Source organism: Oncorhynchus masou, chromosome 22, assembly GCF_036934945.1.
Source record: "Oncorhynchus masou masou isolate Uvic2021 chromosome 22, UVic_Omas_1.1, whole genome shotgun sequence".
NCBI lineage: Eukaryota > Metazoa > Chordata > Actinopteri > Salmoniformes > Salmonidae > Oncorhynchus > Oncorhynchus masou.
In genome coordinates this window covers 37898217-37918404 of record NC_088233.1, presented here as the reverse complement: position 1 = coordinate 37918404, position 20188 = coordinate 37898217, and the positions used below count along the sequence as shown (strand labels likewise).

General features: G+C 43.5%; 1 protein-coding gene across 1 annotated transcript; it reads right to left on the bottom strand.

The window, feature by feature from the left end:
- Positions 1–645: 645 nt before the first annotated feature.
- Positions 646–19682, bottom strand: si:dkey-246g23.4 (uncharacterized protein LOC559426 homolog). The gene is made up of 5 exons (XM_064930080.1): positions 19556–19682; positions 18315–18587; positions 11986–12129; positions 9927–10790; positions 646–2063 (listed from the first exon to the last, which is right to left on the bottom strand). The coding sequence occupies exons 2-5, from the start codon at positions 18550–18552 to the stop codon at positions 1921–1923; spliced, it is 1389 nt and encodes a 462-aa protein (XP_064786152.1). The 5' UTR covers positions 18553–18587; positions 19556–19682; the 3' UTR covers positions 646–1920.
- Between the last annotated feature and the right edge of the window lie 506 nt (positions 19683–20188).

Here is a 20188-nt window from a genome sequence, read left to right as displayed (position 1 = left end):
AGAATGTGACCCCTGAAAGCATGGTCAAAGCAAACATTTAAACTTGTAGTTACTATAGCGACATTCTTCCCTGGAGTCCAACAGTGAGGTCAAAGTGAAGGGGGGTTGATTAGGGTTGGGGATGTGGTAGGGACTGGGGGGAATGGGAGGGGAGATGGATCGGAGATCCTATTGAGTTCTTTAGGACACCAAAGGACTCGGTCTTCCTGCTTTATAAGAGTTGAAGACTGAGGTCACCTGAGGTCCCATGTCCCACTTTCCCAAGGTATCATTCTCTCCTCTCTCCCTGTAATGACAAGGCAGGAGGCCTGTAGGTGAGAACTTTATTTGTCCTACTTTTTACCATCCCTTCATCATAACTTAAGCATATGTGTCACGCTATATCTTTCAGCGGCTGTATGCATTCAAGCGGATTCCCACAGTTATCTTCATTTACCGTATGAGCCTACTGTACCATTTCTTCCAGAACAACACTGAGGGCTTGCTCAGAAACGTTTTCACATGTGGGACCTTGAAGAATATTTGCCTGATACAGTATCAACATGTATTTTTACAATGCATACAATATGCTCAAACAAGAAAGGGAGATGTGGGTTTAGATAGTTTATACTGGAAAGTGATCAAAAGATGACACAGACACTTACATCAGAGAATAGGAGTTTTAGTTCCATGGGATGGAAATGCTGTGGTAATTTGTTTATTTGATCTGGTAGTCTTCGGTAACAGATAATAGGTGGGCTCTATCACTTGTCAGTCGGCCATTTCACGCACCCAAAGGGTCCTGGTGTGTGTGTGCGTGCTTGTGTACGTGACGGTATGCCTTTGTACGTGCGTGCATGTGTGTGTTTGTTTGCATGTGGTGGGAGATTCCCAAGCAAGTGTTTATGGAACAGCTGGCTTTAGCTAAACCTCAGTTTCTAGTTTATTATTCCAGGTTTATGGAAGGTGACTACTTTATTTAGGCTTATTTGTATTATTCCAACGGTAAGATTTTTATCAGAGTGCCTGTGTTATTGCAGTTTTGTGGAGTCTACTTATCTTGGATGTATATTTTGCAAAAAAACATTGTAGAGCAGAGTAAATGGAAAGCACTTAATTTGTTGCCTTTGTGAGCAATGTTTCACAGTACACAATCTAATTTCCCCTTAAATGTCTCATGTTGGGAGGATGACAATGAGTTAATGTGTATGTACATGTTTGTTCAGCTGTAGATTTTGCAATTTACTACTGCAAAGGTTATTCCCCCTATTACTACTGATCCACTAAACTATTTACAACAGCTAAACTCATCATCTAACTAATTTGAGTTAGTGCCAGCTCCAGCAATAAATATATTCAGACATGATCCCCACTGAGTTTAGCCATAGACTCTACTTTAAAATACCTCTAAGCTCCAATAGAGGGAGTAAGTGTTGTCAAACTTGTCCCAGCTATTTGAATGAGTCATATCAGAAGCACTACACGTGTCCTACAAAGCATTGTTGTGGAGGATTGCACCTTTTTGGTCATTATCACATTTTATGTTTTGTAATGAGTCAAAAGTGAATCACTGCATAGTTGTTGTGATACTTGAGGCCATCTGGTAGAGTTTTCCTTCTTAGCTCATTTAAACTCTGTGAAGAAAAGAGGTGTCTGCCAGTGCTGTGAGAGGGAATAAGGCACTAGTTTCTGCAGAAACAGTTTAGATGAGAAATCTTCAGAAGAATGAATGTGATTGTCACTATTCTGTTGAGGTCCTTGTCTGTTCAGCATTGTTGGAACCCCCCCCCCCCCCCCCGTCTTCTCTCCTCTCCACCTCATTCTCTCACCTACAGTTACAAACACAATCTCCATCCTCGTACTCCCAGTCTGTACAGTCCTTTTTGCTGTGCTACCGTCCACTTCCACAGCTCCTCCCCCTTCTGCCTGTCCATTGGCGAATCATACATGTCCCGTCCTGGCTGATCCCTGAGCCCTGCGGTTCATCTGGTGCAGCAGGAGCAGAAAGAGGGCAGAGATGATGAGGGCCACGCCTGCCATGAGGAAGCCTGACCCATAGTCACTCATCTTGTCTATAAGGAATCCTGGGTGAATGAAAGATGGGACACAATTATTACCATGTCCATGCATGTATTGTCATCTTCTGTAATTATGGGATAAGGAATTTGTTCCCCTCACTAAGGATTGCTTTCTATTGCCACACACTAAGCCGTTTAAGAACACCACAGGCCAACGCATATCTTGCTTTTAACCCTTCCTTTATGTTCGATTCGGCCTGCATCGTTCATGTTCCCGTACAGTAAGTACTGTACATCAAGCTCATAAATGTATGATTTTAATCTCCTAAAATGTATTTTCTGGGAACTGAGAATGTCCTTTTTCATATGCTTTTTTCCCTGAGTTGATAGACCAGCTGTTCAATTATTTTTCCTAAATGTTTGATTACTGTACCAAAGTCATAAATTAATCAAATTATGACATTTTATGACATCTATGTAATTTCTTGCACATTTTTTGCCAAAAATCAGATCACTGTCCCTCGGCCTTTGAATATCACAGGGAAACATACTTATATCCGTATGATCATCATGGATATATCTTTACTGCACATAAGACTGTTCGTCTCTAGCACAAAGGTCAAGGTAAAATTGACTTAAAATTGGATTCAGATCAGTGTTGCTGAGCTTCTGAGCATCATAGGGAAATCAAACATATATCTATGTGATCAGCATGGTTGCAACATTCCTGCTCAAATGTTATGTAGACCAAGGTAAAATTGTGGGTCAAATTCAAATCTGTGTTGCGCAACCTCTGAGCATCATAGAGAAATATACATACTGTATATGTATATACATATATATTACGTGTTTTACAAGCTTGAGATACATACTTAGGAAAATAAACTCAGCAATAAAAGACCCTGTCTTTCAAAGATAAAGGAGCGGGATCGATTTGGAGGTGGAGGGTCCATCATGGTCTGGGGTGGTGTGTCCCCAGCATCATCAGACTGAGCTTGTTGTCATTGCAGGCAATCTCAGCACTGTATGTTACAGGGAAGACATCCTCCTTCCTCATGTGGTACCCTTCCTGCAGGCTCATCCTGACATGACAGTGCCACCAGCCATACTGCTCGTTCTGTACATGATTTTCTGCAAGGTGGGAATGTCAGTGTTCTGCCATGGCCAGCAAAGAGCCCGGGTCGCAATCCCATTGAGCACGTCTGGGACCCGTTGGATCGGAGGGTGAGGGCTAGTGCTATTCCCCACACCATATACTGACTGTTACTTTTGATTTTGACCCCTCCTTTGTTCAGGGACACATCATTAAATTTCTGTTAGTCTGTGTCTGTGTCTGTGGAACTTGTTCAGTTTTTGTCTCAGTTGTTGAATCTTGTTATGTTTATACAAATATTTACACCTGTTAAGTTTGATGAAAATAAACTCAGTTGACAGTGAGAGGACGTTTCTTTTTTTGCTGAGTTTCGAAGGGTCACTACTTCCAACGCCGACAGAGATGGCAGCCTCGCTTCACGTTCCTAGGAAACTATGCAGTATTTAGTTTTTTATGTGTTATTTCTTACATTGTTACACCAGGAAATCTTAAGTTTATTACAAACAGTTGGAAGGAACTATTGGATATAAGAGCAACGTCAACTCAACAACATTACAACAGGAATACGACTTTCCCGAAGTGGATCCTCTGTTTGGTCCATCACCCAGGACAATGGATCGAATCCCAGCCGGCGACCCAAAACAACGGTGCCGCATGAAGGGGCAGGCAGCGCAGCCTTCTGGTCAGGCTCCGTAGACGGGCACATCGCGCACCGCACCCGAAGCACACTACTCGCCAATGTCCAGTCTCTTGACAACAAGGTATGTATGCCTTATGATTAACGAGACGTTGTGTGATCATAACAACATACAGGAACTCAATTACTTTTGTTTACTTGATCTAGAATTCTTTACAATCAAATGCCGACCGCATTATCTACCAAGAGAATTCTCTTCGATCATAATCGCAGTCGTGTATATCCCCTCAAGCAGACACATCGACGGCCCTGAGCGAACTTCATTTGACTCTATGTAAACTGGAAACCACATATCCTGAGGGTGCATTTATTGTAGCTGGGGATTTTAACAAGGCTAATCTGAAAACAAGGCTCCCTAAATTTTATCAGCACATTAAATGCGCAACCTGGGCTGGCAAAACCCCGGATCATTGTTATTCTAACCTTCGCAACGCATACAAAGCCCTTCCCCGCACTCCTTTCAGAAAATCTGACCACGACTCCATTTTGTTGCTCCCAGCCTATAGACAGAAACTAAAACAGGAAGCACCCGTGCTTAGGTTTGTTCAACGCTGGTCCGACCAATCGGATTCCACGCTTCAAGATTCCTTCGATCATGTGGACTGGGATATGTTCCACATAGCATTGGAAAATAACATTGATGAATACGCTGATTCAGTGAGCGACTTAATTAGTTATTAAAACCTTCCCCAACCAGAATCCGTAGATTGATGGCAGTATTCGTGCAAAACTGAAAGCGTGAACCACTGCTTTTAATCACGGCAAGGTGACCGGAAACATGACCGACAAACAGTGTAGCTATTCCCTCCGCAAGGCAATCAAACAAGATAAGCGTCAGTATAGAGACAAAGTTAAGTCGCAATTTAACGGCTCAGACACGAGAGGTATGTGGCAAGGTCTACAGTCTATCATGGACTACAAAAGGAAAACCATCCCCGTCGCGGACCACGACGTCTTGGTCCCAGACAAACTAAACAACTTCTTTGCTCGCTTTGAGAACTATACAGTGCCACTGACATGACCCGCTTCCAAAACCTGCGGGCTCTCCTTCACTGCAGCTAACGTGAGTAAAACAACGTGTTAACCCTCGCAGGGCTGCAGGCCTAGACGGCACCCCCAGTCGCATCCTCCGAGCATGCGCAGACCAGCTGGCTGATCTGTTCACGGACATATTCAATCAATCCTTATCCCAATCTGCTGTTCCCACATGCTTCAAGAGGGCCACCATTATTTCTGTCGCCAAGAAAGCAAAGGTAACTGAGCTAAAATACTATCGCCCCGTAGCACTCAGTTCCGTCATCATGAAGTGCTTCGAAAGACTAGTCAAGGACCATATCACCTCCACCCTACCTGACACCCTAGACCCACTACAATTTGCTTACTGCCCCAATAGGTCCACAGACAAGGCAATCACAATCACACTGCACACTACCCTAACCCATCTGGACAAGAGGAATACCTATGTCAATCACCACATCCTCATCGGCAGACTCGGTTTCTCAAATGATTGCCTCGCCTGGTTCACCAACTACTTATCTGATAGAGTTCAGTGTGTCAAATCGGAGGGCCTGTTGTCCAGGCCTCTGGCAGTCTCTATGGGGGTGCCACAGGGTTCAATTCTTGGACCGATTCTCTTGTCTGTATACATCAATGATGTCGCTCTTGCTGCTGGTGAGTCTCTGATCCACATCTCTGCAGACAACACCATTCTGTATACTTCTGGCCCTTCTTTGGACACTGTCTTAACAACCCTCCAGACGAGCTTCAATGCCATACAACTCTCCTTCCGTGGCCTCCAATTGCTCTTAAATACAAGTAAAACTGAATGCATGCTCTTCAACCGTTCGCTGCCTGCACCTGCCCGCCCGTCCAACATCACTATGGACAGTTCTGACTTAGAATATGTGGACAACTACAAATACCTTGGTGTCTGGCTAGACTGTAAACTCTCCATCCAGACTCACATCAAACATCTCCAATCCAAAGTTAAATCTAGAATTGGCTTCCTATTTTACAACAAAGCATCCTTCACTCATGCTGCCAAACATACCCTTGTAAAACTGACCATCCTACTGATCCTCGACTTCAGCGATGTCATTTACAAAATAGCCAATACCCCCCAATATCCTACTCAATAAATTGGATGCAGTCTTTCACAGTGCCATCCGTTTTGTCACCAAAGCCCCATATAGTACCCACCACTGCGACCTGTACACTCTCGTTGGCTGGCCCTCGCTTCATACTCGTCGCCAAACCCACTGGCTCCAGGTCATCTACAAGACCCTGCTAGGTAAAGTCCCCTCTTATCTCAGCTCACTGGTCACCATAGCAGCACCCACCTGTAGCACGCGCTCCAGCAGGTATATCTCTCTGGTCACTCCCAAAACCAATTCTTCCTTTGGCTGCCTCTCCTTCCAGTTCTCTGCTGCCAATGACTGGAACGAACTACAAAAATCTCTGAAACTGGAAACACTTATCTCCCTCACTAGCTTTAAGCACCAGCTGTCAGAGCAGCTCACAGATTACTGCACCTGTACATAGCCCATCTATAATTTAGCCCAAACAACTACCTCTCCCCCTACTATATTTATTTATTTATTTTGCTCCTTTGCACCCCATTATTTCTATCGCTGGATTTCAGGAGGAAGGAATGTAGTTCTCACTGTATCATAACGATCCGTGTAAATCTGTGTAAATTAATGTAGGCCTGATCCAGTTTGTAGACCCCTGACGGGCCGCCCCCAGGTGGTGAGGGTAGGATACAACATCTCCACCCCGCTAATCCTCCAAATTGGGGCCCCACAAGGGTGTGTTCTCAGCCCTCTCCTGTACTCCCTGTTCACCCATGACTGCATGGCCATGCAAGCCTCCAACTCAATCATCAAGTTTGCAGACGACACTACAGTGGTAGGCTTGATTACCAACAACGACGAGACGGCCTACGGGGAGGAGGTGAGGGCCCTCGGAGTGTGGTGTCAGGTAAATAACCTCACACTCAACATCAACAAAACAAAGGAGATGATCGTGGACTTCAGGAAACAGCAGAGGGAGTAGAAGAACAAGCATTTCGCTACACTCACATTAACATCTGCAAACCATGTGTATGTGACAAATATTTCGATTTGATTTGGTTTGATTTGGTGGACAAATTACTTAAAATAGTATTTTAGTGATATCAAACTCTGTTCCAGGTCAAATTTCCCCGGAACATAAGGGAAGGGATAATCAACATAACACTTTGATTTAACTACATTTTCTGTATCTCAATAGCCTTGTAAATGAACTTGAAACAGAATTTGGTGATCTGATATTTTGATACTGTGCTAATCCAAAGAGCTTTAATTGTGTTGATAATGATCCCTGGGCTGTAGTCTCTCTGCTAAGCCCCCCCTCTCTCTCTCTCTCTCTCTCTCTCTCTCTCTCTCTCTCTCTCTCTCTCTCTCTCTCTCTCTCTCTCTCTCTCTCTCTCTCTCTCTCTCTCTCTCAGCAGTAGTGTTTAATCTGAGGAAGGAGTAATGGAGAAAGAGAGAGAGAAAGGACTTCCGGCAACTGGGTGGAACTGAACTCTGTCCGAGAAACAATATGGTTCCCCCTTACAAACTGGATCAGGCCTACATTAATTTACACAGATTTACACGGATCGTTATGATACAGTGAGAACTACATTCCTTCCTCCTGAAATCCAGCCTCTCCAACTTCAACAACTCACGTCTCTTCTCTATTACTGACAGGAAAATTATAAACTCAGTTAATTGTCTCCTGGAATAGCTATAGCCACAGTTAAAGTCATGTTTTTTCTTTGGTGACCGGGCCAGAGTTTGACATAAGAGGTTTTTCCACCTGATGTAGTGTTGAAAGTGCTCTGAGGCAAAACACTTTCTGGCATGCCCCGAGCTGTGTGGTGCTAAGCCAAGACCTGATTTGGCAGCCTATATTTACTGCTATTGTTTAGACCAGAGGGGCAAAATATCACCACCTTAGTAATCAACCCCAAATGCTATGGTTATCAGAGCCTTTCTGAAGGCAGTGGGGCACGTCTATTATACTGTTGGTATTCTTCCACTATGTTGTATTGTGTGTTTTTTGTTTGTGATCCAACAGAGTTAACATTTAAGAGTATGTTTGCTATTTATATTTTTGTTGTTCACAAGGTCTTTGAAGAATCATGACCTGTGAAACATAATTTTACATTCAGACAAAGAGCTGGAGTGTATCCCAGAGAAATACATTTATTATGGGGTCAATAGCCCATGAAATTAACTGTAAAGCACAATGATATACAGTGGGGAGAACAAGTATTTGACACACTGCCGATTTTGCAGGTTTTCCTACTTACAAAGCATGTAGAGGTCTATAATTTTTATCATAGGTACACTTCAACTGTGAGAGACGGAATCTAAAACAAATCCAGAAAATCACATTGCATGATTTTTAAGTAATTAATTTGCATTTTATTGCATGACATAAGTATTTGATCGACTACCAACCAGTAAGAATTCTGGCTCTCACAGACCTGTTAGTTTATCTTTAAGGATCCCTCCTGTTCTCCACTCATTACCTGTATTAACTGCACCTGTTTGAACTCGTTACCTGTATAAAAGACACTTGTCCACACACTCAATCAAACAGACTCCAACCTTTCTACAATGGCCAAGACCAGAGAGCTGTGTAAGGACATACGGGATAAAATTGTAGACCTGCACAAGGCTGGGATGGGCTACAGGACAATAGGCAAGAAGCTTGGTGAAAAGGCAACAACTGTTGGCACAATTATTAGAAAATGGAAGAAGTTCAAGATGATGGTCAATCACCCTCGGTCTGGGGCTCCATGCAAGATCTCACCTCGTGGGGCATCAATGATCATGAGGAAGGTGAGGGATTAGCCCAGATCTACACGGCAGGACCTGGTCAATGACCTGAAGAGAGCTGGGACCACAGTCTAAAAAAAACATTAGTAACACACTACGCCGCCATGGATTAAAATCCTGCAGTGCACGCAAGGTCCCCCTGCTCAAGCCAGCGCATGTCCAGGCCCGTCTGAAGTTTGCCAATGTCCATCTGGATGATCCAGAGGAGGAATGGGAGGAGGTGATGTGGTCTGATGAGACAAAAATAGAGCTTCTTGGTCTAAACTCCACTCGCCGTGTTTGGAGGAAGAAGAAGGATGAGTACAACCCCAAGAACACCATCCCAACCGTGAAGCATGGAGGTGGAAACATAATTCTTTGGGGATGCTTTTCTGTAAAGGGGACAGGACGACTGCACCGTATTGAGGGGAGGATGGATGGGGCCATGTATCGTGAGATCTTGGCCAACAACCTCCTTCCCTCAGTAAGAGCATTGAAGAGGGGTTGTGGCTGGGTCTTCCAGCATGACAACGACCCGAAACACACAGCCAGGGCAACAGCATCTCAAGGTCCTGGTGTGGCCTAGCCAGTCTCCAGACCTGAACTCAGTAGAAAATCTTTAGAGGGAGCTGAAAGTCCGTATTGCCCAGCAACAGCCCCGAAACCTAAAGGATCTGGAGAAGGTCTTTATGGAGGAATGGGCCAAAATCCCTGCTGCAGTGTGTGCAAACCTGGTCAAGAACTACAGGAAACGTATGATCTCTGTAATTGCAAACAAAGGTTTCTGTACCAAATATTAAGTTCTGCTTTTCTGATGTATCAAATACTTATGTCATGCAATAAAATGCAAATTAATTACTTAAAAATCATACAATGTGATTTTCTGGATTTTGTTTTAGATTCCGTCTCTCACAGTTGAAGTGTACCTATGATAAAAATTACAGACCTCTACATGCTTTGTAAGTGGGAAAACCTTCAAAATCGGCAGTGTATCAAATACTTGTTCTCCCCACTGTATATTTGTGCACCGTCTCTGAATATAGGATCTCTGTATAGGAATGTTAGTAAAAGCCATCATCTACTGGAGGATGACCATTCGAAGGAAGAGCTCAAATCCCTCAATGGTTAGCTACATGAAGTGATGTTCAATTAAAACCAGAACATGGTTCACACGGTAATCACACGGTTCATAACTTAAGATTACATTTTCTATAAGCAAATGCCTTTTGGAATTGCACAACCAGAGACAAGGTCATAGAGAATACCCTTGAGCTAATGACAGATGAGCTCACCTGCGATGGGCGGCCCCAGGAGGCCACCGCTGCTGCGGATGAGCATGAAGAAGCCGAGGGCACTCCCCAGCCGCTGCACGCCTACCACCTCAGCCAGCACGGTGATGTGGATGGAGACGGTGGCCCCGTACACCAGGCCATAGGCTGAACTGAAGGCAGCCAGCTCAAGGAAGGAGGAGGCGAGGGGACACAGCAGCAGGACTATACCCAGCAAGATCACAGTGGCAGTCAGCTGCTGCACCATCTCCACTAGATGCAGGTTGGCCACCCAACCGAAGAACAACCGGCCCGTCAGGTCCAGAACCGCTGAGATGGACATGAGGGCAGTCGCCTGATACTCATCCACTCCCTGGCTCCGGGCATAGGGCACAAGGAAGAGGGCCGGGGCAAAAAAGCCCAAAGCAGCAAACACCCCGAACATGGAGTAGACCATGAAGCGGGGGTTGGTGATGAGTGTGTAGTCCACGTAGCGCAGGACTTTGCTCCATAGCTCAGCCTTTCTGGCCTTCTGGGCTTTGCCTGTCCGCTCCACTGTCCCCTCAGAGCTGGATTTAGTCTGGGGCAAGGCATCCAACGTCAAGTCTCCTTCCTCCTCTCTGTCCTCCTTGGGAGGCAGCTTAGTGGGGGTGTTCAGGGGGCGCAGTAACATCCCACAAACACACAGGTTGAGCTGCAGGCCCCCCAGCACCAACATGGCCCCCCTCCAGGAGTAGTGGTCCACCAGCAGCTGGAACAGTGGAGTAAACAGGAAGGTGATGATGCACTCTCCTGCGCTGGCCAAGGCGTTGGCCATGGGCCTCCTCTTCTCAAAATACCATCCCACCATGGTCACTGTGGGGGTCCAGGTCAGGGCATAACCAAAACCTACAGGGCAAGTAAAGACCACAGCACTGTATGTGGGACTGGAGAAATAATTAATTTAAGGAAAGATTGGGATTGGGGGGTTGAACTTATTAGAAACATAGTTAAATTGCAGTCAATTCTCATAAATCATGAACAGAATGCATCAATGATTCGTATTTCCTTCAACTTTCTGAAGAAGTAATGTCTGTTCCAATGTGCCTATGTGATGTTGTGTAGCCAGTTAGCATGCCTAAACAGTCACTTCTAAAAATGCTTTCCCCGAAAACCTTCTCAATGAAATGTTGACTAGGCCTACCTAGCAGAATGATTTCATGAGTATTTGTATCATTGGGTGGGCATTTGTTTTGCAACCTCTTCCCATCACATGAAACACCGCTACAAGAACCGCTACAGACATCTAGCGCCAAACTCAATGGTCTCTTTAAAAAATAAATAATATTTTACCTTTATTTAACTAGGCAAGTCACTTAAGAACAAATTCTTATTTTCAATGACGACCTAGGAACAATCGGTTAACTGCCTGTTCAGGGGCAGAACGACAGATTTGTACCTTGTCAGCTCGGGGATTTGAGCTTGCAACCTTCCGGTTATTAGTCCAACGCACTAACCACTAGGCTACCCTGCCGCCCCTCTAGCTGGTGCACAGTTGAATTAAAGGTCAACTTCACCTTTACCCCCCCCCCAAAAATATGATTTTCCCCAGACCTCAAAAGTAGTCTCCTGATTTAGTGTAAACATTCTTGTGGCCCTATAATATCAAATGTGGTTATTTTTCCATTTTTAAAAAGTGTGTTGTTGAGAGTGAAAAACAGAAAAAAATTGGGAAAAATCCCAAACCTGGAATAACGAATCTGAGAAAATGGAATTTGGCAAAAAATATATAAATAATGTTAATTATCATGTTCTATGTATTCCTGTCTGGGGAGACTGAGATTAACATTACATGTCATGATAAACCTTAAGAGCAGACCAAAGAGCCCAACTCCCCCTGCCCTAGGACACTATTTTCTCTATCTATTGCGGTTTAGAAAGTAAGGAGTATTGAGATTATTTATCAAGTATTATCTACTTGTTATTCACAACAAAAACTAAAAACTAAAAAAAGTGGAAAAAAATGTTTTATCACTTTTTGGGTCCTAAATCATTTGCATACCTGATCTATGTGTGTTTGTATCTATACTGTCAGACCACTTACCGGTTAGGAGCCCAACAGTGATGTAAAGTTGAACCAGGTTCTGTGCGTAAGCCCCAGCCACCATCCCCACACAGCTCAGTAGACCCCCGATCATCACCACGGCCCGGTGGCTGTAGCGAGCACTCAGAGCAGAGGCCATGGGGGCTAGACAAGGAAACACAGGACAGACAGTATGACTCAGCATCAACACTTTGTGAAAGACGTATGCAGCCAAGAGTTCTCAACTGATGTGAAGTTTACAGTGCTGATTACATTTCCATATTCTATTTGATTAATTTATCCGTTTCTCATCAACACATCTTCGTGCTCTTCATGTACACTCCATTTCTCTTATAGATTTGTTTTCTTGTGGTTTGTACTCTTTGACTGAGGTGGCATCAATTACACACTCCGAAAACTCAAGTCAAAAATGAGAGTGGTGAGCTTCAGCAAAACATTGTGCTTCTAGAGTGGGAGTCTGGCGACTAGGCAATTTATTTTAGCTTTTCTTAAAATTTCATGCACAAGATTACTTTCTAATATATCACTTAACAACACTACAGCTAGCAAGATGGAATGTTAATGGGATGAATTGCCAAAATAAACAAGCGGCCTGCTTAGATTACTTTTGTAGACATAACGTTTGTGTTATATTTATTCAAGAGTACCACCTAAAATAGTCTGATGCCCAAAGATTTGCAAAAATGCATTATGTTGCAGTGTCATCCTCTGTAGATCCCAAAACTCGTAGCTCCCTTGTTGTCATGAGACGTAGTTTAACATGAACTGTTCTGGGAAAATATGGTAGCGCTGACAGTAGGAAATCATACACAGTGCCTTGCGAAAGTATTCGGCCCCTTTGAACTTTGCAACCTTTTGGCCACATTTCAGGCTTCAAACATGAAGATATAAAACTGTATTTTTTTGTGAAGAATCAACAACAAGTGGGACACAATCGTGAAGTGGAACGACATTTATTGGATATTTCAAACTTTTTTAACAAATCAAAAACTGAAAAATTGGGCGTGCAAAATTATTCAGCCCCTTTACTTTCAGTGCAGCAAACTCTCTCCAGAAGTTCAGTGAGGATCTCTGAATGACCCAATGTTGACCTAAATGACTAATGATGATAAATACAATCCACCTGTGTGTAATCAAGTCTCCGTATCAATGCACCTGCACTGTGATAGTCTCAGAGGTCCGTTAAAAGCGCAGAGAGCATCATGAAGAACAAGGAACACACCAGGCAGGTCCGAGATACTGTTGTGAAGAAGTTTAAAGCCGGATTTGGATACAAAAATTTTTCCCAAGCTTTAAACATCCCAAGGAGCACTGTGCAAGCGATAATATTGAAATGGAAGGAGTATCAGACCACTGCAAATCTACCAAGACCTGGCCGTCCCTCGAAACTTTCAGCTCATACAAGGAGAAGACTGATCAGAGATGCAGCCAAGAGGCCCATGATCACTCTGGATGAACTGCAGAGATCTACAGCTGAGGTGGGAGACTCTGTCCATAGGACAACAATCAGTCGTATATTGCACAAATCTGGCCTTTATGGAAGAGTGGCAAGAAGAAAGCCATTTCTTAAAAGATATCCATAAAAAGTGTTGTTTAAAGTTTGCCACAAGCCACCTGGGAGACACACCAAACATGTGGAAGAAGGTGCTCTGGTCAGATGAAACCAAAATTGAACTTTTTGGCAACAATGCAAAACGTTATGTTTGACGTAAAAGCAACACAGCTCATCACCCTGAACACACCATCCCCACTGTCAAACATGGTGGTGGCAGCATCATGGTTTGGGCCTGCTTTTCTTCAGCAGGGACAGGGAAGATGGTTAAAATTGATGGGAAGATGGACAGAGCCAAATACAGAACCATTCTGGAAGAAAACCTGATGGAGTCTGCAAAAGACCTGAGACTGGGACGGAGATTTCTCTTCCAACAAGACAATGATCCAAAACATAAAGCAAAATCTACAATGGAATGGTTCAAAAATAAACATATCCAGGTGTTAGAATGGCCAAGTCAAAGTCCAGACCTGAATCCAATCGAGAATCTGTGAAAAGAACTGAAAACTGCTGTTCACAAATGCTCTCCATCCAACCTCACTGAGCTCGAGCTGTTTTGCAAGGAGGAATGGGAAAAGATTTCAGTCTCTCGATGTGCAAAACTGATAGAGACATACCCCAAGCGACTTACAGCTGTAATCGCAGCAAAAGGTGGCGCTACAAAGTATTAACTTAAGGGGGCTGAATAATTTTGCACGCCCAATTTTTAAGTTTTTGATTTGTTAAAAAAGATTGAAATATCCAATAAATGTCGTTCCACTTCATGATTGTGTCCCACTTGTTGTTGATTCTTCACAAAAAATACAGTTTTATATCTTTATGTTTGAAGCCTGAAATGTGGCAAAAGGTCGCAAAGTTCAAGGGGGCCGAATACTTTTGCAAGGCACTGTATCATATAACAGAACTGCAATCTTAGGTAGGAAAATGACTTTCACAATCAGTATATGCTCCAACCCAGTATGAGCCTACTTTTTTTATTTTTTATTTTTTTATCTTACCGTGTTGGTGGCAAATATTACAGGTTTTTCTCTGATCATACGTGCGGATATGAATGCCATTTTATTAACTTTGGCCACCAATCTCAAATGGCTTTCACACCCGTGTCGGTGGCATTTAGCAACCTGGTCCGGGATTTTAATCTCACTGACATATTTCTATGTCTAGACAATTTCGTTTTTACTCTGCTCGACATAAATCCTACTCCAGAATAGATTACATTCTATCTTCCAACACTGCAAACTCAGATATTCATAATGCATCGATATGCACATGTCCACTTTCTGATCATAGCTTAGTCAGAGCATCATGCCGGCATTTCAATGTAACGTTAAAAAAGAACAAACCATTTTGTACTCTATTTCAAAACTAACTAGTTTAATTAACACAGATTGTTGGGTCTGTTGAAGATGTCCTTATACAGCAAACATTCAACACCATAGTGCCTTCCAAGCTCATTACTAAGCTAAGGACCCTGGGACTGAAAACCTCCCTCTGAAACTGGATCCTGGACTTCCTGACAGGATAACCCCAGGTGGTGAGGGTAGGCAACAACTTATCCGCCACGCTGACCCTCAATACGAGGGCCTCTTAAGGGTGCATTCTTAATCCCCTCCTGTACTGACTGTTACCCCACAACTGCGTGGCCAAGCACGACTCCAACACCATTATTAAGTTTGCCCGACAACACTACGGTGGTAGGCCTGATCACCGACGACGATGAGACAGCCTATAGGAAGGAGGTCAGAGACCTGGCAGTGTGGTGCCAGGACAACAACCTCTCCCTCAACGTCAGCAAAACAAAGGAGTTGATTGTGGGCACAGGAAATGGAGGGCTGAGCATGCCCCCATTCACATCGACAGGGGTGCGATGGAGCGGGTTGAGAGCTTCAAGTTCCTTGGTGTCCACATCACTAAGGATCTATCGTGGTCCAAACACACCAACACAGTTGTGAAGAGGGCATGACAACGCCTCTTCCCACTCAGGATGCGGAAAATGTTTGGTATGGGCCCTCAGATCCTCAAAAAGTTATACAGCTGCACCATTGAGAGCATCTTGACTGGCTGCATCACCACATGGTATTGCAACGGCTTGGTATCCTACCGCAAGGTGCTATAGAGGGTAATGCGGATGGCCCAGTACATCACGGGGTCCAAGCTCCTTGCCATTCAGGACTTTTATACCAGGCGGTGTCAGAGGAAGTCCCTAAAAATGGTCAACGACTCCAGCCACCCAAGTCATAGACCATTCTCTCTGTTACTGTTTGGCAAACTGTACCGAAGTCTGGAATCAAACAGGACCCTGAACATACATAAGACTGCTAAATAGTTAATCAAATCGTTACCTTGACCATCTGCACTGACGCTTTTTGCAATAACTTTTTTGACTCGTTATATACGCTGCTAGTACTGTTAATTATCTGTCACTTTATTCCTAGTTATATTTACACTACCTTTCAAAAGTTTTAGAACACCTACTCATTCAAGGGTTTTTCTTTATTTGTACTATTTTCTACATTGGGCTTTTTAACCAAAAAGGAGAGTGATGGAGTGCTGCATCAGATGACCTGGCCTCCACAATCCCCCAACCTCAACCAAATTGAGATGGTTTGGGATGAGTCGGACCACAGAGTGAAGGAAAAGCAGCCAACAAGTGCTCAGCATATGTGGGAACTCCTTCAAGACTGTTGGAAAAACATTCCATGGGAAGCTGGTTGAGAGAATGCCAAGAGTGTGCAAAGCTGTGGCAATGGGTGGCTATTTGAAGAATCTCAAATATAAAATATATTTTGATTTGTTTAACACTTCTTTGGTTACTACATGATTCCATACGTGTTATTTCAGTTGTGATGTCTACACTATTATTATACAATGTAGAAAACATTAAAATAAAGAAAAACCCTTGAATGAGTGTCCAAACTTTTGACTGGTACTGTAGGTGTCCCTCCATCACCCTGGCTAAAGCTGTCAGCTGCTTACAACTCTATACTGACACCTGGAGGCTAATATCTCAGAAGACTGACATGAAATGTTTACATATTTATTTAACCTTTATTTAACCAGGTAGGCCAGTTGAGAAGTTCTCATTTAGAACTGCGACTTGGCCAAGATAAAGCAAAGCAGTGCAACAAAAACAACACAGTTGTTACAAATGGCTAAACAGACGTACAGTCAATAACACAATAGAAAAATCGGTGTACATTGTGTGCAAATGAAGGAAGGAGGTAAGGCAATAAATAGGCCAATTGTGGCAAAGTAATTACAATTTAGCAATTATACACTGCAGGGATATATGTGCAGATGAGGATGTGCAAGTAGAACTACTGGTGTACAAAAGAGCAGAAAAACAAAAACAAATATGGGGATGAGGTAGGTATTTCGTTGGATGGGCTATTTACAGGTGGGCTGTGTACAGTTGCAGCGATCAGTAAGCTGCTCTGACAGCTGACGCTTGAAGTTAGTGAGGGAGTTATGTCTCCAACTTCAGTGGTTTTTGCAATTCGTTCCAGTCATTGGCAGCAGAGAATTAGAAGGAAAGGCAGCCAAAGGAGGTGTTGGCTTTAGGGATGACCAGTGAAATATACCTGCTGGGAGCGTGTGCTACGGGTGGGTGTTGCTATGGTGACCAGTGAGCTGAGATAAGGTGGGGCTTTACCAAGCAAAGACTTATAGATGACCTGGAGCCAGTGGGTTTGGCGATGAACATGTAAAGAGGACCAGCCAACAAGAGCATACAGGTTGTAGTGGTGGGTACTATATGGGGCTTTGGTGACAAAACGGATGGCATTGTGATAGACTGCATCCAATTTGCTGAGTAGAGTGTTGGAGGCTATTTTGTAAATGACATCGCTGAAGCGAAGGATCGGTAGGATGGTCAGTTTTACAAGGGTATGACTGGCAGCATGAGTGAAGGAGGCTTTGTTGCAAAATAGGAATCTGAATCGAGATTTGGATTGGAGATGCTTAATGTCTGAAAGTCTGAAAGGAGAGTGTACAGTCTAGCCAGACACCTAGGTATTTATAGTTGTCCACATATTCTAAGTCAGAACCGTCCAGAGTGGTGATGCTAGTCGGGTGGGCGGGTGCGGACAGCGATCGGTTGAAGAGCATGCATTTAGTTTTACTAGCATTTAAGAGCAGTTGGAGGCCATGGAAGGAGAGTTGTATGGCGTTGAAGCTCGTTTGGAGGTGTGTTAACACAGTGTCCAAAGAAGAGCCAGATGTATACAGTATGGTGTTGTCTGCGTAGAGGTGGATCAAAGTATCCCCCACAGCAAGAGCAACATCGATATATACAGAGAAAAGAGTCGGCCCAAGAATTGAACCTTGTGGCACCCCCATAAAGACTGCCAGAGGTCCGGACAACAGGCCCTCTGATTTGACACACTGAACTCTATCTAACAAGTAGTTAGTGAACCACGCGATCCAGTCATTAGACAAACCAAGGCTTTTGAGTCTGCTGATAAGAATACAATGATTGACAGAGTCGACAGCCTTGGCCAGGTCGATGAAGATGGCTGCACAGTACTGTCTTTTATCGATGACGGTTATGATGTCATAAACATAAACTGACATAAACATGTAGTAGAAATGAGTATAGTAGTAATAGTCAAAGAAATGTCCAGAAGGGTTGGAGCCTATATTTAGATCCATGTTTGCCTTGAATAATACTAGTTTAACTCACTCAGATTTCACTTTAAAGAAAGTCCGATTTCATTGGACAAGTTAAGGACAATTCAAGGAAAATCATGTTTTAATTGCCTTCGATCAAGGTTCTCACCTCCACAGTGTATGGTTGCCACAGCAATGGATGTAATCCAGGAGGTTCCTGTTGCTGTGGCCTCAAAGTAGCCGTGGATCTCCATGTAGAACACTCCGAAGGCCTTGATCACTCCAAAGGTCAGCCCAAACACCAGGAAGCAGGCCAGCAGGATGAACCATCCGTAGCCTCCATCAGGGGGGCCCACCGTAAGCTGCTGTCGGTACTGCACAGTCCCACTCTTCACTGGGGAGTCCATCTCCAACCTTAGGCTGAGAGGCTCTTCTCAAGCATCTATGGTAAGATACAGTAATAGATAAGATAATATCAATTTGTTCTTATATCTGCCCATCCCATTTAAACAGGTGTTGTGATTTCACCTTTATTTAACCAGGTAAGCCATTTGAGAACATGTCCTCATTTACAACTGCGACCTGGCCAAGATAAAGTAAAGCAGTGCGACACAAACAACACAGAGTTACAAATAGGATAAACAAATGTACAGTCAAAAAACAATAGAAAAGTCTATACAGTGTGTGCAAATGTAGTAAGATTAGGGAGGTAAGGCAAAAAATAGACCATAATATCGAATAAGATATGTCTCCAACAGTGCTATTACACATGTAACTTGACCTTAGTTTCATCACTTATTGCCTCACAATAGCAAGACTTGAATGAATCATTATCACACCTTACAATGTCCATTTTGTGGAATTATCAGTCTTGTTGTTAAAGCTCCCTCACAGTCATGCTGATTCCCACGTAAATTAGCCTTTGAGTGACCAAAACATCACCCATAATATTTTGATGTACTTTTTCTCTCATGTCAAACTATCAGGAAGTCTGAAAAGAGTGGGAGGGGAGCAAATAGTCTGAATGGGCGGGGAGCTCAACTTTTACTGACAGTTCTTTGAATTGCCTACGTCAAGCAATGTATGCTCGATGCTGCAGTAAGATCGCCTCAAGCAAATTTGCTGATACACAAAGAACTCAAACAAATTGAAATTGCAACATCCAGTCCTGTCATACATCACGGTTTCACTGTTCACGACCTTTAAGTAATCTACACCAGAGTACAACAGATGTGTGAAGTGCAGCCTTCAACACAGCATTATTATTGCCATCTGAAATAGTTGCCAGCTTCGCTGAACTCCAGAGATATTGCCAGAACTTTAAATAGCTGAAATATTACATTGCAATTTATTTCAATTGTTGCAACAGGTGTTATGAGATAACATACACCCCCTGAAAAAGTCACTGACCTGCTGTTACCAGAAGTACAGTATGAGAGCTACTGTATGGATGGTTTAGCTGTCATAGTGGTCTGATGAGTGTTTGGCTCAGTCAGTCCCGATCTGTAGGTAGAAAGATCACACTGACACTCACTAGCACAGACACCACATTCATTCTCCACTAGGATACAAAGGTTAAAGATGGGGCAGGGGGGGGGTTGCAATACCTCACGCCACAAGGAGCTGAACTAATAAAGTTAATGAACATAGTTGAGCATGCAAAGATCATCTGCAGAGAACTTCATATAAAGTAGTGGCAACTTTGCATTATAAAAGGAATAAGGGGTTTATCAGGCCAGTGTGACCATTACTTTTTAACCAGCCTCTCACTCTGCTGCCTAACACTAGTAAAAATGAGTCCAATGCCGGTCGTTATTTACATGTACATGTATATCAGTATGGGCAAATGATATTGCCATCCTCAGGTTCATACAAACTTGGCAGAGAGACATGTTATGATCACAGGTTCATGGTTGCGAGCTAGGCCACATGTAGACTGCCACAGTACCAAAGTGCAATGCAATATGTCAGTATACTGTCTCAAGGACATTGATTGGTCTCATTTTGCACTCCTGTTCAGTCATTTTGTTGTATTTTTATGGG

Coding starts and splice junctions, on each gene's coding strand:
- si:dkey-246g23.4 (XM_064930080.1), bottom strand. CDS start 18,552: ATGGACTCCCCAGTGAAGAGTGGGACTGTGCAGTACCGACAGCAGCTT. Junction 12,130..18,314: donor GGCAACCATACACTGTGGAG/GTGAGAACCTTG, acceptor TTCCTTGTCTAG/CCCCCATGGCCTCTGCTCTG. Junction 2,064..9,926: donor CCTGGGGCCGCCCATCGCAG/GTGAGCTCATCT, acceptor TCATTCACCCAG/GATTCCTTATAGACAAGATG.